General features: G+C 45.2%; 1 protein-coding gene across 6 annotated transcripts in view; it reads right to left on the reverse strand.

Annotated features, from left to right (window-relative positions):
* LOC135397164 (echinoderm microtubule-associated protein-like 2) overlaps window positions 1-17373 on the reverse strand; it is a 40867-nt gene that overhangs the window by 19403 nt on the left and 4091 nt on the right. For all 6 annotated transcript variants that reach the window (XM_064628539.1, XM_064628542.1, XM_064628541.1 and 3 more), the window contains exons 2-4: window positions 4072-4218; window positions 3571-3826; window positions 2707-2889 (exon numbers count right to left, since the gene is read on the reverse strand). In XM_064628539.1, the coding sequence (XP_064484609.1) occupies window positions 2707-2889; window positions 3571-3826; window positions 4072-4218 (586 nt within the window). The remainder of the gene's footprint in view (window positions 1-2706; window positions 2890-3570; window positions 3827-4071; window positions 4219-17373) is intronic.

A 17373-nucleotide genomic window follows, 5' to 3' on the forward strand; every position in this document is an offset into this window, starting at 1 on the left:
ATAAACGCATGCTGCGGTAACCTCTGTGCAACCTCCGCAACGTGATCGTGGCAGCGCAGGACCGTATCGGCTATGTTTCACATACCGTTGCTTCATCAACGCTGACGTGCCTTGCCGCAACATGTGATCCAACGGTAGCCAACAGTAGCCAACGGTATCCAGAACACAGTATGTGAATATTCCGTATGGGCACAGTCGAGCGTATTTTGGGCCCTAGATATTCCGCGAAATGTCGCGGAATCCTTCGTTTGGCACGGAATTTCACGGAATCCCTTATTTTTTAGGGGTGTGCGGATACTCGAGTTCTCGAATTCGAATCGAATATCAATCCCTCAAAGTATTTCATTCGAATTTCCGAATACCCGACTATTCGCAGAATATGAACGACACCTCCCGAAGGTGGGCTTCACCCGACGCTCCCCTGCATGAGGTGAAGCCTGCTTTATGAAACTGTCCATTGTGCAGGACTAACAGCCCAACACAGACAGATTGTAGTTTAGGCTTAAGATAACTTTAGCCCAAGTTTATTCTGCATACTCCGCCTGAGGAAGGGAGGACGTCCCTCCCGCGTGCAGTTTAGCGGTGGCAGTAGGGGATTTTGATTTGATGTCTGGGAGTTTACCTGCTCTTAAATAATGACTACAGCCCAGAAACAAAAAGGGTGTCCTAAAGATGTGACTTCCGCAGCGCATGTATTGTAAGCTCCTTCCTATAACCTTCCTATAAAGTTCCTATGAACTCTGTAGATGCCAAAAGATCTTTCAGGAAGTATAAAATGATTGCAGGCGACAGACGGCATTCTTTGTCAGAGGAGAACACAAGATATCACGTACGTAATGCTGAGCCACAACAGTGCTTTGAATCTGTAATTTTATAAAATATTTTTCGTTCCCACACAATCCAAGAAAATAAAGTGTTTCCCACTTCAAGCTGCCGTTGACTGCTTGCCGCGGAAAACCCAAATTTACGAGCCGGTGCCACAGAATTTTGAATTTGCCGCAGCAGAAAACCAGGGGCCTTAAGCACATCGATCGGATCACAAGTATAACAGCTGGCACTGTACGCAGGTTCACGTTGCGAAGTCTGCACATGGCATGCACATTGTAATGTGTCATGATAGGATTCCAACATGCAAGATGTTGATGCTACGATATGTAGTCATTTTATTGTAATGACATTTCGTTCACAAGCGTCAATTCCGTGATATTTGACCAGTGCTGTAGCAGCATTCGGCAGCCAATATATATGCCAGCGTGATGTACTTGGGATAAAATTTGTGTCATTCAAATGTCGTGTCAATAAAATGACTGTTAAGTTGCTCTATCGACAGTATCACTATAGATGGGAGCCTGCTTCTACATTTTAATATACCAATATTTATATCCATATATAGCATCCACTACAAATTTAATCAAAGTCAACCGAGAGATTTTTTTCGCAAGAAAACCTGTTGAAGAAGATATGTTATCTATTCTATCGTGCACAAAGTAACTATGAGCAATGCCAGGTGGCCGAGCAATCATAGGCGTGTATTTCAAGTTTGTTAGACATTCATTTGCAATTTGTTGGTATTATGCGAACAATAAATAAATGTAAATATATTTAAAAGATACATACTTGCAATCATTATATGTGCTGTACATTTTAGCAGAAGTTACTGCTACGACGATCGATCTCATTCGTTAAGGTCGTAAAGTTGGTTAGTAATGCCGTACTCTCGCTCGACAAAGGCCCTGAGATGAGTGATAGTGTTAGGTGTTCAAAATACAGCAGCAAAGATACAAAAGCCTGTCCAGCCAAGTAAGCAAGTGGTGGTCAGAAGCAGGTGGCCAAGCATGCAAAGGCTCAAGGCATACTGAGGAGGTGTTACAGCCACCACAGTTCAAGTGAAAAAAAAATAAATAAAAATGCAGAAGCACTTCTGATTTTCTGCCCAGTGGATGTGCAGCTGAAACCCATAACCGACCAACACGTTGTGCTACGATACAGCGTATTATTTGTGCTAATTTGACAGCATAACCGTTGGTTTATCTCATGTTGATGTTTCAGCTCAATGAATCGGACTAATCCGCCGTGAGTTAGGTCAGAAGCTGCGTGTCCTCTTTCTGTCCCGTCATCCGCAAGCAACGTAATTATGCCCTACAGTGCTACGTACTACAGCAAGTCTACGTAAGCTGGTGGATGTTAGAGCTCAAAGTTGATGTTGTTAGTGCTCGCAAGAAAATTGCCTCGGTGAATAATTATGAGTGTAAGAAACAATTAAATGAGAGGCCACCTTTACGGAGTTGCACACTATTTGTCCAATGTGAAAAGTACACTACTGCTGATCTGAACCTGAACAAGCTGCTGCTGCTGCTGCTGCTGCTGAATAAACAATATTTTACTTAAACTTTCTGCGGATGTTAGCGAAATGCCTATTGTACATCGCCATAAACATTGCGAGATCATAATGTTCACATAAATATTCAGCATTATAAAAATAAAAAAATCTACTCAATGTGCTCGTGCAAGTTTTGTTAGCCTAACAAAACGGGGGAGTTCTCAAAATAAAACAGTAATGTCGGATACTTCAATTAATGGTTTTACAGTGCATGATAAGTCTGTGCAGAGGCTATTTTCCAATCTCTCGCTTCCAAAATTGCTATGAGAAACACACACACACAAGAAAAAAAAACAAAAATAAAAGCAAGACGACTATCCCCTTACTTGGCTCCCACGCCGAAATCCTGACTGTTGCTCGTCCAGCGCTTCATCGCGGAGAGGTTGGACGTGGACGCTGAGATGTAGCGACTGGGCGAGGGCGTCTGTCGTGGGGACGGAGAGCTGCGGTACGACGACGGTGCCGGCGAGGGCACGGGAGATGCTGAGGTTGAACTCTGGCCGCCCTCGCTGTACAAACACAAAAACTGTGTGTCAGCATTACGCAGCATCACTTGATTAATTAATTAATTGATTAATTTGATGGATGTTTTTCCCTTCTAAAGCAGCAAAGCAATGCAAACTGTGTCGCGTGCGTAATGGACAGATGAGGACTGAGATGAGGGTGAGGACGTCCTTAGCCTCATCTAATGGATGTTGCGGTGAGGAGACGTTTCTAGGAAAAAGACTGACGCGAGGGAAACTTTCGGGGAAAGGATTGATATGAAATGAGGTGAGAAAAATGAAAACAATAACTGAGGATAGTAATAACACTGAGGTGTGAGGTGAATGAAGTGAGGAAATTTTTCAGAAAAAGATTAAGGTGAGGTGAAGCGAGCCGAGGTGAGTTCCCAGAGAAAAGACTGTTGCGTGGAAAATTCTTAAAAGCGAATCTGAGGAACCCATCTGAGGAACAAATCTGAGGAACCCATCCGAGGAACCCATCCGAGGAACAAATCCGAGGAACAAATCCGAGGAACAAATCCGAGGAACAAATCCGAGGAACAAATCCGAGGAACAAATCCGAGGAACAAATCTTAGGTGGCGTGAGGAGAGACCTCTGTGACAACAACTCGAGTGAGGGCATTCAGCAACCTGTGATACTCGTGCACTATCAAAAAAAAAAAAAATAAGAAAGAGAGAAAAAACTACCTGTGTAACGAGCTCGTAGACGCTGTCGGACCATAACCGAGCCGCCGTGGAGGGCCATGTGACTGAGGTGACGGAGGTTGCTGGTGGTGGTGGTGACCATTGTGCACAGGCGCACTGCCATCGACCGCGGACGACGTCGAGCTGTTGCTCACCTGCCGATGGAGCCCGTATCGTTGAGGATGTGACGGAATGAAAGAGGATGGCGACGCTTTCGTCGGTGTAGTTGCATGGTTGTTGAAGTTTGTGACAACAGGAGCTGCAACAACGTACAACATGCCTGAATTTTTCCTACTATTCTACATTTTGTATATTCTATTTAATCCAAGTCAAGCCAAGTTAGTTTTGTCTAACAGTTGAGCACCAGTGCAATGAATGGCCTTGGAGTCGTAACAATGCTGTAGGAATATTTTGCCAGAGGTGGCGCCCTATTCTGTTGACTCCTGCTTGTGACAAGCGGGTGAGGAACGAGAAGAGAGGCTACCCCTAGCTGCCCCTACCTACCCCTGCCTTCCAAGTGGTTTAACCTCCGCAGTAAGTCCGCAATGGTGCTTTGCAGGCAGGTGATGTCGTCATTCTGCTCCTGAACTTTCTTTTCCAGGTCTGACACGCGGGCTTGGAGTGATATGTTGTCATGATTTAGCATGTCCTCTGCAATACACAATGCACAACATGCGATAAATGTACGAGAGACTATAACATAAACAATAATGACAACATTCACTGAATAATAGTAATTGATATCAGTGTGTAGAAACTGACTAAAAAGGAACCAAGATGCAAACAAATAGTTGCAATGTAAGATGATAAAAAATTACAATAGTCTTATCTGAAGCACTGCATATGGGCCAGATAAGGCAGCATAAATGCAGGCCAGCTGTTGGAAGAGATCCACAACGAAATATAAGCCTGAGCTTGCCTGAACCTGAAGCCTGAACTTGTGTTGCCCAAGCTCAGGCTTATATTTCTTCGTGGATGCCTACGAGTGGGTTCCGTAGGTCTCTACACCATGTATAGCACATTGGTTAAATAAATTGATTAATTAAATAAGGAAATAATGGATGCCACATTTTTGAAGTGCATATGTTGCATAAGCTTTATCTAGAAACATTTTTTTGTGTATCCAGCTGTTCAAACATTTTTATTGATATCTCAGCAGAACTAAATTTTCCATGTGTATTACTTCAATACTGGTAAATTAGTTAATTGGCCAATCTAGAATTTTTTGTTTAGATTCACGCATCATCTGTCACGCATTTTCTCAAAGCATAATGCATATCATGTGAGGGCAATCAGGTCCGGATACCATATAAAGATGCCGTCCTGCATTCTCTTTATTTTTTCCCTGCCTACTGTGCGCAGTTCCACGACTTGCGGAGACCTTTCGCTTTCCTTGTCATGATTATGGGTCCTGCACCGAACGACACGGCTGCGTTGACGTAGCTGACTCATCGATCCGATCCCCATGCTGAGCGGCGTTCGCCTGCACGCGCCGAGCACGAGACACGCGTTATCTCGTAGCGATACGCCAGGCACGGGTGATAACGTTCGTTACGCTAACGCACAACCGTCGTAGTGACCAGTACAGCACGCCTAAAGATACTGACACTTTCGTACAGGTATTTAGCCTACATGAGATTTGTAAAGAAGAGAAAAACGCAGAGTTGTTGGTTGGGTTGGAATGATTCCGGAATCATTCCAGATTTATAAGAGCCCGAAATGGAATTGGAATGGAATGGCGGAAACTGTCCTAGAAATGGGAATGGGGTTTCTTTTTTTCTTTCTTCTTTTTTTTTTTTTTTTCGCAGGCGGAATGGAATTGGAATGGACTGGTCTGGGTGCCACACGGTCAAGGGCGAAATAACCTTGTTTTTTTTTTTTAGCTTTTTCCGTGATGGGTACCCAGCACGGTTACCGGTCCCTTTTCTTTTATTGATGGAATGAAAGGAATGGAATGGGGTTGCCAAGCCATTCCAGGAGTGGGAATTGGCCATACCTTTTCATTCCGAGGAATTGAAAGGAATGGAAATTATCACAAATCTCCATTCCTCGGAATGGAATTGGAATGGAATGAGTGATCCCATTCCGCAACCCTGATTCCGACGGACCAGCCAGAAAAAAAAATATTTCGGGAGGGGTTCTGTGGGAACTTAACATGGGGGAGGACGTCTTCACCCTCGTTTCCCTCTCCCAAACGCACATACTAAAACAGGAGCAAGACTGGGAGGTGGTATAGGTTCGAATAATGAGGTTTTCCCCGAGTTTTTCCGGCACATTTTCCAGACGGATGTAAGTGCAGTACCCCCTGAAGTTGGCCCGGGACGTGCGCTAACCTTCCCCTTTCTCTTTCACTGTCCTCTCCCCATCTGCTTCGCGGTGCCAACGCGGAATCAAAGGAGATAAAAACGACGAGCCATGACCTACACGCAGCCTCACAACCCAATTGACCGTATTTTTTTTTTTTAATCGCTGACCGGCCTTTCCATTATCATAGCGTCCGACGAGCGGTCAAGCTCAATTCGATACACGTCCTTTCTGGGACCCTCATACGCTGAACGACTTACGCTTTCTGCTAGTTTTTGTACCGCAGTGGACAGGACTGCAATTAGAACGGCAACAATTAAAAAAAGGAAAAATGGGCTACTTCCATTGTTCTGCTACACAGCAGCAGGTCATTCACAGCCTGAACAAGTACGTGTTTTCGCCCCAACAGATAGCAAGAACAAGCTGCTGTCGTTCCATAAAATGATGGCCGTTGTCCATAAGGGCAGGTTTCTAAAAACGATCTCCGCTTTTTTCTCGCGCTCGCTCGCTTCTTTTTGTTTTCTACGTTCGGATAAGAAGGCCAACCTGTCTTTGCCTGTGTGACAATCGTTAATCATGGTGTAAAGAGCCAGGAAGGAAGATACGAGTCAGGAAAAAAAAATCGCACAAAGCCCGAAACCGCAGGTATTTTTTGTTTCACGACGCACACCAAAGAATAGGGACAGCTTTCTAGCGACTGAGCAAGAAAGACAAAAGAAGAAGAGAAGAAAAAAAAAAGATATTCCAATAGTTTCGGTTTCGATTTATCAGCGGCGCGGTCGGTGTCGTCTGCTTAGCTAAATCGTCGCAGAAGACAAAAGAAGAAAGCTATTACAATAGTTTCGGTTTCGATTTATCAGAGGCGCGGTCGGCGTCGTCTGCCTAGCTAAATCGTCGCAGAAGGCAAAAGAAGAAAGCTATTCCAATAGTTTCGGTTTCGATACATCAGCGGCGCGGTCGGTGTCGTCTGCTTAGCTAAATCGTCGCAGAAGACAGAAGAAGAAAGCTATTCCAATAGTTTCGGTTTCGATTTATCAGAGGCGCGGTCGGTGTCGTCTGCTTAGCCAAATCGTCGCAGAAGACAAACGAAGAAAACTATTCCAATAGTTTCGGTTTCGATTTATCAGCGGCGCGGTCGGTGTCGTCTGCTTACAAAGATGCAACCCGAGGCAGGGAAAAAAAACAACAGACAACAATTTCCTCAGACACAGCAACAAATTTAATAGCAAAACCGTCACTAGATACACAACAACCTCCGGAGAGGGGGTATGGGCACAAAGGAGGGCTTGCTGACGCAATGTCCACGTGCAGCTATCCCTAAAGATTGCACGTGGACATTGCGTCAGCAAGCCCTCCTTTGTGCCCATACCCCCTCTCCGGAGGTTGTTGTGTATATAGTGACGGTTTTGCTATTAAATTTGTTGCTGTGTCTGAGGAAATTGTTGTCTGTTGTTTTTTTTTCCCTGCCTCGGGTTGCATCTTTGTCATCATGAACCAGCTTGTCTGCGCCCTATCTCTGTTGTCGTCTGCTTAGCTAAATCGTCGCAGAAGACAAAAGAAGAAAGCTATTCCAATAGTTTCGGTTTCCATTTATCAGCGGCGCGGTCGGTGTCGTCTGCTTAACCAAATCGTCGCAGACTATCTGCATGCAGAAAGCCTACGGATACAAATAGCTGCCTGTGCAGGCTTGTTTCCGTGGCAACGGCCGATCAAGGCGTGGTTGTGATTGGAGGGATCACTAACGGCACCTCACGGCGTGCAGTGAGCAGGCCTTCTTGACGCTGCTTGGATGCATGCACCGCTCTCTACGGAACACGCAAGGTGGCAGAAACGCGTGAGAAATTGCGATTAAGCCCCACACGTGCACGACCGATCTAAAGACTTCCTAATAGAATATCCATTATCTTCCGAGGTATTTAACCTCGCACTGCGGACTCCGCCATGTGAACGGCTAAAGCGGACGCTCACGTCCAAGTGTGAATGGCCCTTAGCGCACAATTCTTTCCCTCGAACTCTTCGTTTCTTCCGTTCCTTGAGCTCCTCCGCCGAAATAAAGGCCGCTCTCATGGCTCACGAACGAATTTTCACGCAGAAAGCTACTTTTTCCTTACATAATAGCCGGCGAAAATGAAATATATTTTATCCTGCAAAGGCAAAGACGTTTTGTTAGCAAACGAGAACGAAAAAGAAGTTGAAAAAAGTTCTTCGGAGCGCCTTTTGCTGAATAGAGAAATAAAAAACCTCGCGTTCGCAATGTAACAACGTGAAAAAAAAAAAAAAAAGACTGAGGAGAAATATCCTTACACAATAGCTGCTTCATTCAAGTTTTATGGAACATCTTCCCCGCTTAGAGCGCGAAAGCGTAAGGTAGAGAGTTTTAAAATTGCACAGCTCGTAGAATCGAGTTTTCACGAGTTTTCATAACGCTCGGACTGATGTGCTTGCGTTCTTCGCTTGCAGCGCCGCTACGGCTAAAAACCGCGTCTTACAAAAGGAAAATATTTTTTTCTTACATCACATTTTGTTAACGTCTTGCGTCGTTAGTAGCATAGAATAACCGATACCGTAAAACAAAAACTTTTTTTGCTGTTGTCGATGTTTTCGGCTGTTTGCAGACGACACGCGGTCACGTAGATTCTAGCTGGCCGCCAGAGCGACGCATGCCACTTCCGGACATCGCGTTATTTTCGAAAAATACCCTGCCGTTTGGGTTCTGGTCATGAGCAGTGACGACGATTCTGTATCTTTGGGACCACAAAGTGCTTGGGTTCCCCGTTCTGAGACTTTCTAATGGCAAGGACGAATCGGTGGCTTTACATGAAAGAACTGATGTTCTGAGGCTGGAACAACATAGAAGGGGCAAATACATACAAAGCCTCAATTTGCCTAAGAAATTAACGATGAAAGATGAAAGTCACTGAAAAGGTTAGCCAGCTGTAGGACTCGAACCCACATCGTCTGGATTGCCGGTACGTCGTCAAACAAATATGATAACGTGATATCGACATCACTGTGGTCGGTTCGCTGATTAACTTTGCCCCACCTGGGTTCCTTTAAACCACGTACCCTCAGATTGGCAAAATTAATCCACTGATATCGACCAGTGCTACGTCGTATGGGAGCAAAAAGGGGACGGGGGATACCCCTGCGAGTACCCAAGGTCACTTTTACGTGGATGGATAGACGGAAGCGTGACAATGAATCACAATGCAATAATAACAATAATAAAAACAGAGAACCCGACAGTAAGTAATGACGGGTCGTTAAAGCGTACATATAAGCATTCTCCCAGGAGCTATTAGAGGCCATTAATCGACACATTAAGCCCTCGCCCAAGTTATTCAAGCTTTCCCAACTCACACGTTTCGAAACACAGCGCTACACCCTGCTGCATATGCACACGTGCTATTAATAACGCCCTTCTGGAAGAGCAGCATGACATTATTTCCAGAATACATCTCGTTGAAGACATCGCAAATATTTATTTATTATGTTTATACGCGTAGTGGGATACCCGTCCGTTGGCACCTCCGTGTAGACGTATACGGAACAGCTCTATGATTCCACCAGCAGCACTTTCTCATTATGCCGTGCACGGCGCCAACTGTCTTCTCTTCAAACAAGGGATGGCCAAGGACGTGTAAAAAAGATGCATCTCCTCCCTCACTTTCCTTGTCGGCCATGAAATGTTTGCTTGTCAAGGAACAGTATTATATTAATCAGCCGTCCCCCGCTTGCAACGTCTTTCTGCAAACGCCCCTAATGTGTACATTGCGTATGTACCTGTTGGGAGTTTGTACATGCGAGCGGTGAAATGCCGTCGCGAGCGTACCGTTTTTTTGTAGACGACGTATGTGGCGTGGAAAACGTTTCTTGTTTTGTCTGTTTGTCTCAAAAGCGAGCGTAAGGAGCTGAACCGGAAAAAGATACGGGCATATCGTTACAAATTGTGTTGGCAACGTTGTATGTGAGCGGCGCAGTGTCGTCTGCGTGTCGTAGTAGTATAGCAGACGACGCAGGGTATATAGCAGACGACACTTGTAAATAAATGTTGTCTGCAACACAAAGACAAGTTGTACAAGTTAACCGGATCTTCGTCGTGTAACTAAGGGATAACAAACAAATTTCTCTCATGTAGGAAAAGCGGTACGTATGCAAGAAATGTTAAGGCACGACATTTTCGCAGGATAGGACGCGTTTCGAAATTGTTTTCCTCGTACGTGACAAAGAATCTCGTTCATTTGGAAATGTTACTGCCATGTAGCCAAAGGCTGCTGCACAGTGACTACTGACCGTGTCGCTTGCTGTACGTGACATGGTTGCCAACGAAAAGCACGTTACCGTTTCAGAACTCGCAGAGCGCAAAAGGAGTTAACGAGCTATCGCAAAGCGGCAAAGAAGCCATTAATCATCTGGCTGCGTACAATATATAATTAAAAATACGTAAGCCTACCAATTACGTTCCCCGATCGCTTATTAAAAAACAAACGAGCCAAGGCAAGTCAAGTCAAGCCCATAAGACCACCAACGCAATGGCCTCACCGTTTTATGAATGACAGCATAAGCAGTGTCCTTGTGAGGTCTCCAAGCGCACATTGGATGCCTTCATTGAGAGGTCGACGACATCAAAGAACATCGATGCCCGCCTAAAGGACGCCGCGGATTGAAAGCGGAGCTCTCAATGGCAGACGACGGGAAACATAACATGCAGACGTCTTTCTGCGCTGCCCTGACACAATAATAACAAGACACGCTTTTAAGAGCAGAATGTTTTGAGTGGCGACTTTCAAAGCGGATCTTTCTGTCAGTGAGGAGCGGGCAACAACATTGAGGCTCCCGAGCGCATGGAGTACAAGCAACTCGGGCTGTTTGTGTTCATGCGTCTGCTCTTGAAACGAGCAAGGATTTATTGTTGCTACGCAAAGTTTTGAACTGTACCAAATTAGCCGAGTACCATGAATGATAAAAATTGCACGAAGTTTTGCGAAACGTTTCGAGTCGCCTACGACCAAAAACAGGGAGCCAACCATGTACACTTTCTAAGCAGAACCCTCTTCTTCGAAATCTGACAAAGGTAAGTTTGAAAAGGAGCCACAACGTAACAATTAAAAGCAAAAATGAAACAGGAATCCGAACGTAAGAAGTGTGCGCGCGCACAGATTGCCTGTAAACACAAATAGGGAAGTATCAAATTAGTTCTTTAAAAATGGGGGGGGGGGGGGGGGCAGGTATCAACTCCAAATATATGGAACAGATTGAAAACGGAAACTGTCATGCAAAGCACCCCGTGTGAAACTTTAATGAAACAGTCGTCGAAGCAGAAACTGCCACGAATATCATTTTGTGGCTACGACAGAGATCGAAAAGGAAAAACGCGCGCTTCCAGGATTTAAACAGCGCAGCAGCAATAAAAAACAAAAAAAAAAAAAGTCGACAGCGAAAATGAAACAGAAACCCGAAGCGGAACCCTCAAACTGAAACCGAAACTTCTGCGATCTCATTCGTCATGGGTCCGAACGTGCGCGCGCATATAGATCGTCTGCAAGCACAGACAAGAACAAGCTTGGTAACCGAAAAAAAAAAAAAAAAGTGGGGGATAGATATGTCTTCTAATTTTGTGCAAGAGATTGAAAACAAGAACTGTCATGCGAAACATCCTTCTGTGAAACTTTACACACTTGTTAAAGCAAAAACACACGAAACCCAAATAAGAAGCAGAAATCCGAAACTAAACCTGCAAACCGAAAGTCCGAAAAGCAAGCGGAATCTCGTTCCGTGCGCGTGCACAGGACATAGGCCCTTTCAAAACAATGCCAGTCTCCACGCGTGACACTTTCTTGCACTAACACACGCACACGCTACACAGCCGCTTTTGTTTCAAGCCGACCTTGATGCATGACAACCGCGTCACCGGATGCGCTTTCGGTGCATCACAGGGCTTCCGTGCTGAACGGGCCTTGGTCCCAATGTAACAAAATAACCCTCGGGGCATACACAATGCCCAACTTGCTTTTTTTTTCCCCCTCTCTATCGTCGGAAACCGTTGCTTCTGCTCTCATCTATTCAAATCATACAGGGACAACAGAGAGAGAAAGAGAGAGAGGACGCAGAAGCCATATAATATGGGACAACTTTCGCCGTCATGCTCTTTAGTCAAGGACTCTCTTAATTCCCAGAAGGATGCATGCGAGAATGTTACAGTGCATTGTGTACCACGTCAATTGCACGCGCATCTTTTGGCGGTCGTACGCAACGCGCAATAAAATTTTATTTTTCTAACAATAAAGACATTTATCGCAGACTGGCACTGGTCTTTGGAACGGTTACCAACCGCACATCGTCTTTCTCCTCCTCCCCCCTTCCAGACAGTGTTACAGCACACCTAAGACATTAACTTGCAACAACAAAAAATGTGTTGAAAAGCAAGCCCAGAGCGCGCAGCATTCGAACACGTTGCCGTGAGTTCCAGGACAAAACAAAATTAAAAAAAAAAAAAAGAAAACAGGACGCCAACGCACTGCAGTTCCACAACGGCTTACATTTTAACGGTGTAATCGAACGTAGAACAAGGTAGAAGATACAGCGAAATGGATTACGTCCGCGGATACCTCGAACATAGACTGTGTTCTTCATAATCGAATGTCATGTACCCGTCAAACGCTGCGAAACAAAATTTTAAGTATGCATTAAAACCGGGACGGGGGAGGCCAAAAAGTTTATACTCGAGCACGTTTTCGAAGTGCCCACCCGAAGCACGCGTGACATGCGGAAAACATATTTGACCCAGCTGATTCACTTCCCAGATGCATCTCCACCCCCGCCAGTGAGATATGAGATGAACCTGCACGTGACTCGATTCCCTCACCCCTTTTTTGGTGTGTGTATGTGTAGAACATCGCCTTTTTAAGAGTTAAGAGCCAAACACGTGACAATAATCACGTGACAGCTCGTCACGACACGACACGACACGTGACAGCTCGTCAATGTGCACTTCCACTGTGAGGAGGTCATAAAAGTTTCAGTGGAGAGGGAATACAAACAAAACCACCGTGTAGGTCCGTCCGTGACTTTAGAGAACCAACAACCACGTGACACACCATGACCCAGAGTGGTCACGTGATATGGCCACGTGACGGCCTTATAAAGCGAAGCAGCTGTGCTGTGCTGTGAGCGTTGTACGGAGCGCGATATTAGTATGCGTCCTGGGCCGACTTCTAGAGAAACTGAGCTGGCGTATCTCTCTGCAGTGTGATTCGAACCCGCGACCTACCAGTCTAGACCTTAGTGCAGACAGAAGCGAGTGGATGTTGCACGTGTTGCCTTGTAGAGTACTTCACGCCTTTGCAATATCACACGGTTCCTGCCGTTTAATAATCGTGTCATCAGTTCGCAACTACCAGTACTATTGGAAATATCGAAATAAATCGCCTTGTTGGGCTATAGTTGGAAAAATTGTTTTCGAAATCGATCAACCCTGTAATGGTGGTGCTCATTAATTGGTTTGATGTCAGTTTTAATTACTTTCCACTAGAGTATACTCACTTCTGCGTTACACCAGAATATCAACAACTCTGCTTTGCACATTCCAACATACAGACAGCTGTATATAAACACGGATGTGAACTGAACTCCGAATGTGGACGCGCCCTCAAAACCAATGGACTGAACAAAAAGCAGGCGTTCCTTCACGAAATCCTCAATCATCCTTTCGCCTGTAACAGTTGTATGACGGTTGACCGCGTATTATAGGGGGCGCCACCTGACCTTGAGCGCCAATCAGAGGAAAACGACGGAGACACGCATGAGCGACTGTACGAAGCATCGAACCACCCCGGATCCACCCATCTTCTTCGTACATTTATACACACGGTGCGAGATGGTCGTAAGTATCCATAAAATCGCAGAAAGGCGAAAGGCGTTATAACATGCAGGCGCTACCTTGTCACGCCTGCACGTCGACGCGTTTTTGTGTCGGCATGCACAGCAGAAAGAAGGGATTTACTTCCATCCGTTGTTAGGGGATTTTTCGGGTTTTACGTGGCGAACGAAGTTGATGTCTAAGCCCACCGCTTGACCTCTGGAACAACTGCCATAAACCGCAAAAGAGGAATAGCGGGCAATAATTTGATAAAATAAAATCGACACATGAAAGGGCTTCAGTCACAGAGGCTCATACAGTCAAGAAAATCCTACGCGCTAACTATTACCAGAAAGAATAAGTATAAAGCAACGTGTCTTCTGCTTCGAACAGGTCCGCAATTACCACACTATGTCTTCAACCGCTCACGAGCAAAGAGAAAGAAGAAGAACAAATTCATCCGAATTCTAAATTAGGCAAAAGCAAGGAAAACCAAAGAACCCAGTTGCAGTACACAGTCGAGAGCGAAAGACTACAGGACAGCCTATAGGGACCGTGCGACACCTAAAGGGGGCGCGCTGCTCCGTCGCGACAGCGCCGCCCGTGGGGGTCTTGGAAGTATCCGACGTGATACGACGACGCCCGTTCTATGCATTCTCAAGTGGAACCGTAGCTCGCGTGGCGACCGCCGTAATTATAAGGGCTAATTTTCGAAGTGGAAATAACGTGAAACCTTTCTGGGGCGCGAACGAAGAGAATGGAGACAAACTGCACAGAAGCAACCACCGTATTTATAATGTGTGCGGAAGAAGAACAGCCACTCCCGTCTGTCTGGTCAAAACACTTGTAAGTGATACGTCGAGAGGATGGTTATTTGACGCCTCACCCTGACTCCAACCATTTGTAATATCATGTTTTTGACTGAGTATTGTATTCCTTTCGTCCTCTTTGCACACACATAGCTTCGTCACTGAAACCTACATCGTGAGTCTGTTTTATCCATACAAATAAACACGTAAGGTCACAACTTATTGTATGAACTTGTACTGCAGTTTTTCCAGTATCTTCAGATACAATAACGCTAAAGAGATCCTCAAAGAAGAAATTATATCAGTTTTTACCTCGGCTACGCCGTAGGCTTACGGCACGACAGCTGTGAAATGGTCGGTGCGTAAGTACTAAACCTTTTGGACAACGTAGAACTCCCGTTCTCATTGTGAGACTCGTCAACCAGATTACCGGCAGCAATGTCGGCTCTGGGCACTGGCGATGAAACACCTCAATCATTATCTCGAAATAGGTTGGCCGTTTGGTCGGTGCATTTGACGGTTATGCGGCGTTTCACCGTCACGAAAGTTGCAACTGTAAATCATTGATCATTTTGCAGGTCCTCATTCAGTTTCATTGGAACTAGAACAAAAGAAATAGAATATATTCACTCATGTTGTGCACACCTCATGCAATGGCCGAACGCGCGTCACAAACGCTATTCGCTGCGAGTCTAGTGCCCTCGGTGGTATTGAAAGCATAGAAATCACGAGAAATGAAACATCTGGTCCCTAATGAAGAGTTCTTTTAGGTGCTGGCACAGTTAGCGACGCAGCAGTTCCAGTGTGGCAAAAAAGACGCTCGCACTTCACATGTAAACAAAGCCGGCTACCCGGCGGCTATCACGCAAGGTACTTTCTCCGGAGGCCGCATCGCGGCGCCACCAGTTTGTCGCACAGTCCCTATTGAAGGCAACGCCGCTGGCATTTGCGGTAGCAGACGACAACGCGCCGACGAGAAAAACAAATGTCGTCTGCTACTGACGCATTGAAATTGCTCGTTGCCACCGCACGACTTTGTCGCACGTAGACAACCAACCACCGAAAGAAAAAAAAAAGGTACATACACGTTGTTATGCTGAAAAAAAAAAAAAAAAAAAAAAAAACGGAATGTGGGTATAAAATACAAATTATCGTGAACATCAATTTTTCTTCTTCTTCTTCTTTTAGACGGGTATGCTTTCGGTCGTCCCACATTGAAGACGATAAAACAGCCTTTTCGAAGCGACATACAAGGTATTGAGTCGTGTGGGAGTGACAGCTCACTGGGTTGCTACGTATAAAATGCAGTTCTTTTGCGCAGAAAGAAGGATATGGGGTAACAGCGAGTCGCATACGCGGACTAAGTCAGTTTCGTTTTGCTTTCTGTCGTCTGTTTGCTTCGTCTGTGTTCTCTATTGATAATAAAAAATATGTACGCGAGCGAAAAACTGAAACATAATCTCGTACACGAAAAGCATGCAAGTATAAAATGTGGCCAATACTGCCAATTTCAGATATTATTCGTTGTAAATTGTTGTATGTGCAATTCAAATAAATAAATACATCCATAAAATTTCTTTGACATCCAATATCACTTGACACAGCAGTGCAAAACAAACATCCCACTGCAGCCCACAACGCGGCACAGAAGTACAGTCACCGTATCTTTGAACGCACATCAGAACGCACACGCACACAAATACCCTCGCATAACCTAGACCCTATCTAAAATTTGAACCCTACAACTTCCTCGGTGAGCAAAAACAGCATCAAAATCAAAACAGAATCAAAAATTCCCCCTCCGTGCATATCACAAACCAGACACCTCCACTTCAACCTGACCCGCCGCTGACAGAAAGGAAGAAAAAATTATGCAATTTAAAATTTCCCACGCTATGACCGAACTTTGCCATATTTCTCCTCGAGGGCTCTACCCACATACATCTTATTAATTCTGTCACCTTCCAGGTTCATTCATTCTTTTCTACCTCTCTTTCTTTATCTTCTCTAATGATGCAATAGGGCTGGATGATGGACCCATCTGCACCTGTCGTAGTTCTGTCCCCCCCCTCCCCCTGTCGTAATACACCCCCCACCCCCGCAGTCGTGCCCTGATCAGGTCACGATTCGTGGCGAAAAGAATGCACATATCGATGAGACCTCAAGCTGCATACCGTTGATGAGATGTGGTATTTATACGGGAGCAAATAACGCCGTAAAAAAAAAAAAAAAGAAAAAAAAATTGAAGCAAAAACGTAGTGTAATAACAAACATTACAATAATAAGAACAAAAGGATTCAGCGTGGAAATAATCGCTCAGACGTGAAGCTTATGGTTGCCCATGGTTGCCCTTTGCTAATGTTCTGTGTGGGCGGCACGATTCTGGCACCGGTACAAGTTCCTGTCACTCCGTGGGCAGGAACGTGCGGTAGACAATGTGCAGACATGGAAGACTAAAATTCACGTGTTGCAAGATTTAACCAGAACTGGATGTTCCAAAATGATATCGAGAAGAAAGAAAGAGACACTTAGCAGATCAGGGCGTATGCCACACATCGTCTGCAAACAAAACTACTCTGCGATAGTAAACCACGTCCTGTATGAATACCACAAAGCCGAGCATTGACACGGCAGACTCGGCTAACGGACATCACTCGAGGCCCCAAGTACCTCGTAGGAGTACTCTTTCAAATCTGAATGAAGCCCCATACAGACGCCAACGCCAGTCGTGACCACTTCATAACTCTCATCTCGCAGACGACATTAGAGCACGCTTCATAAAAATAGCACCCTGCAGGCGGAAGAAGCTTTACTTCCTGAGGTTAGCGAAATGCT

Source organism: Ornithodoros turicata, chromosome 6 (genome assembly GCF_037126465.1).
Source record: "Ornithodoros turicata isolate Travis chromosome 6, ASM3712646v1, whole genome shotgun sequence".
NCBI lineage: Eukaryota > Metazoa > Arthropoda > Arachnida > Ixodida > Argasidae > Ornithodoros > Ornithodoros turicata.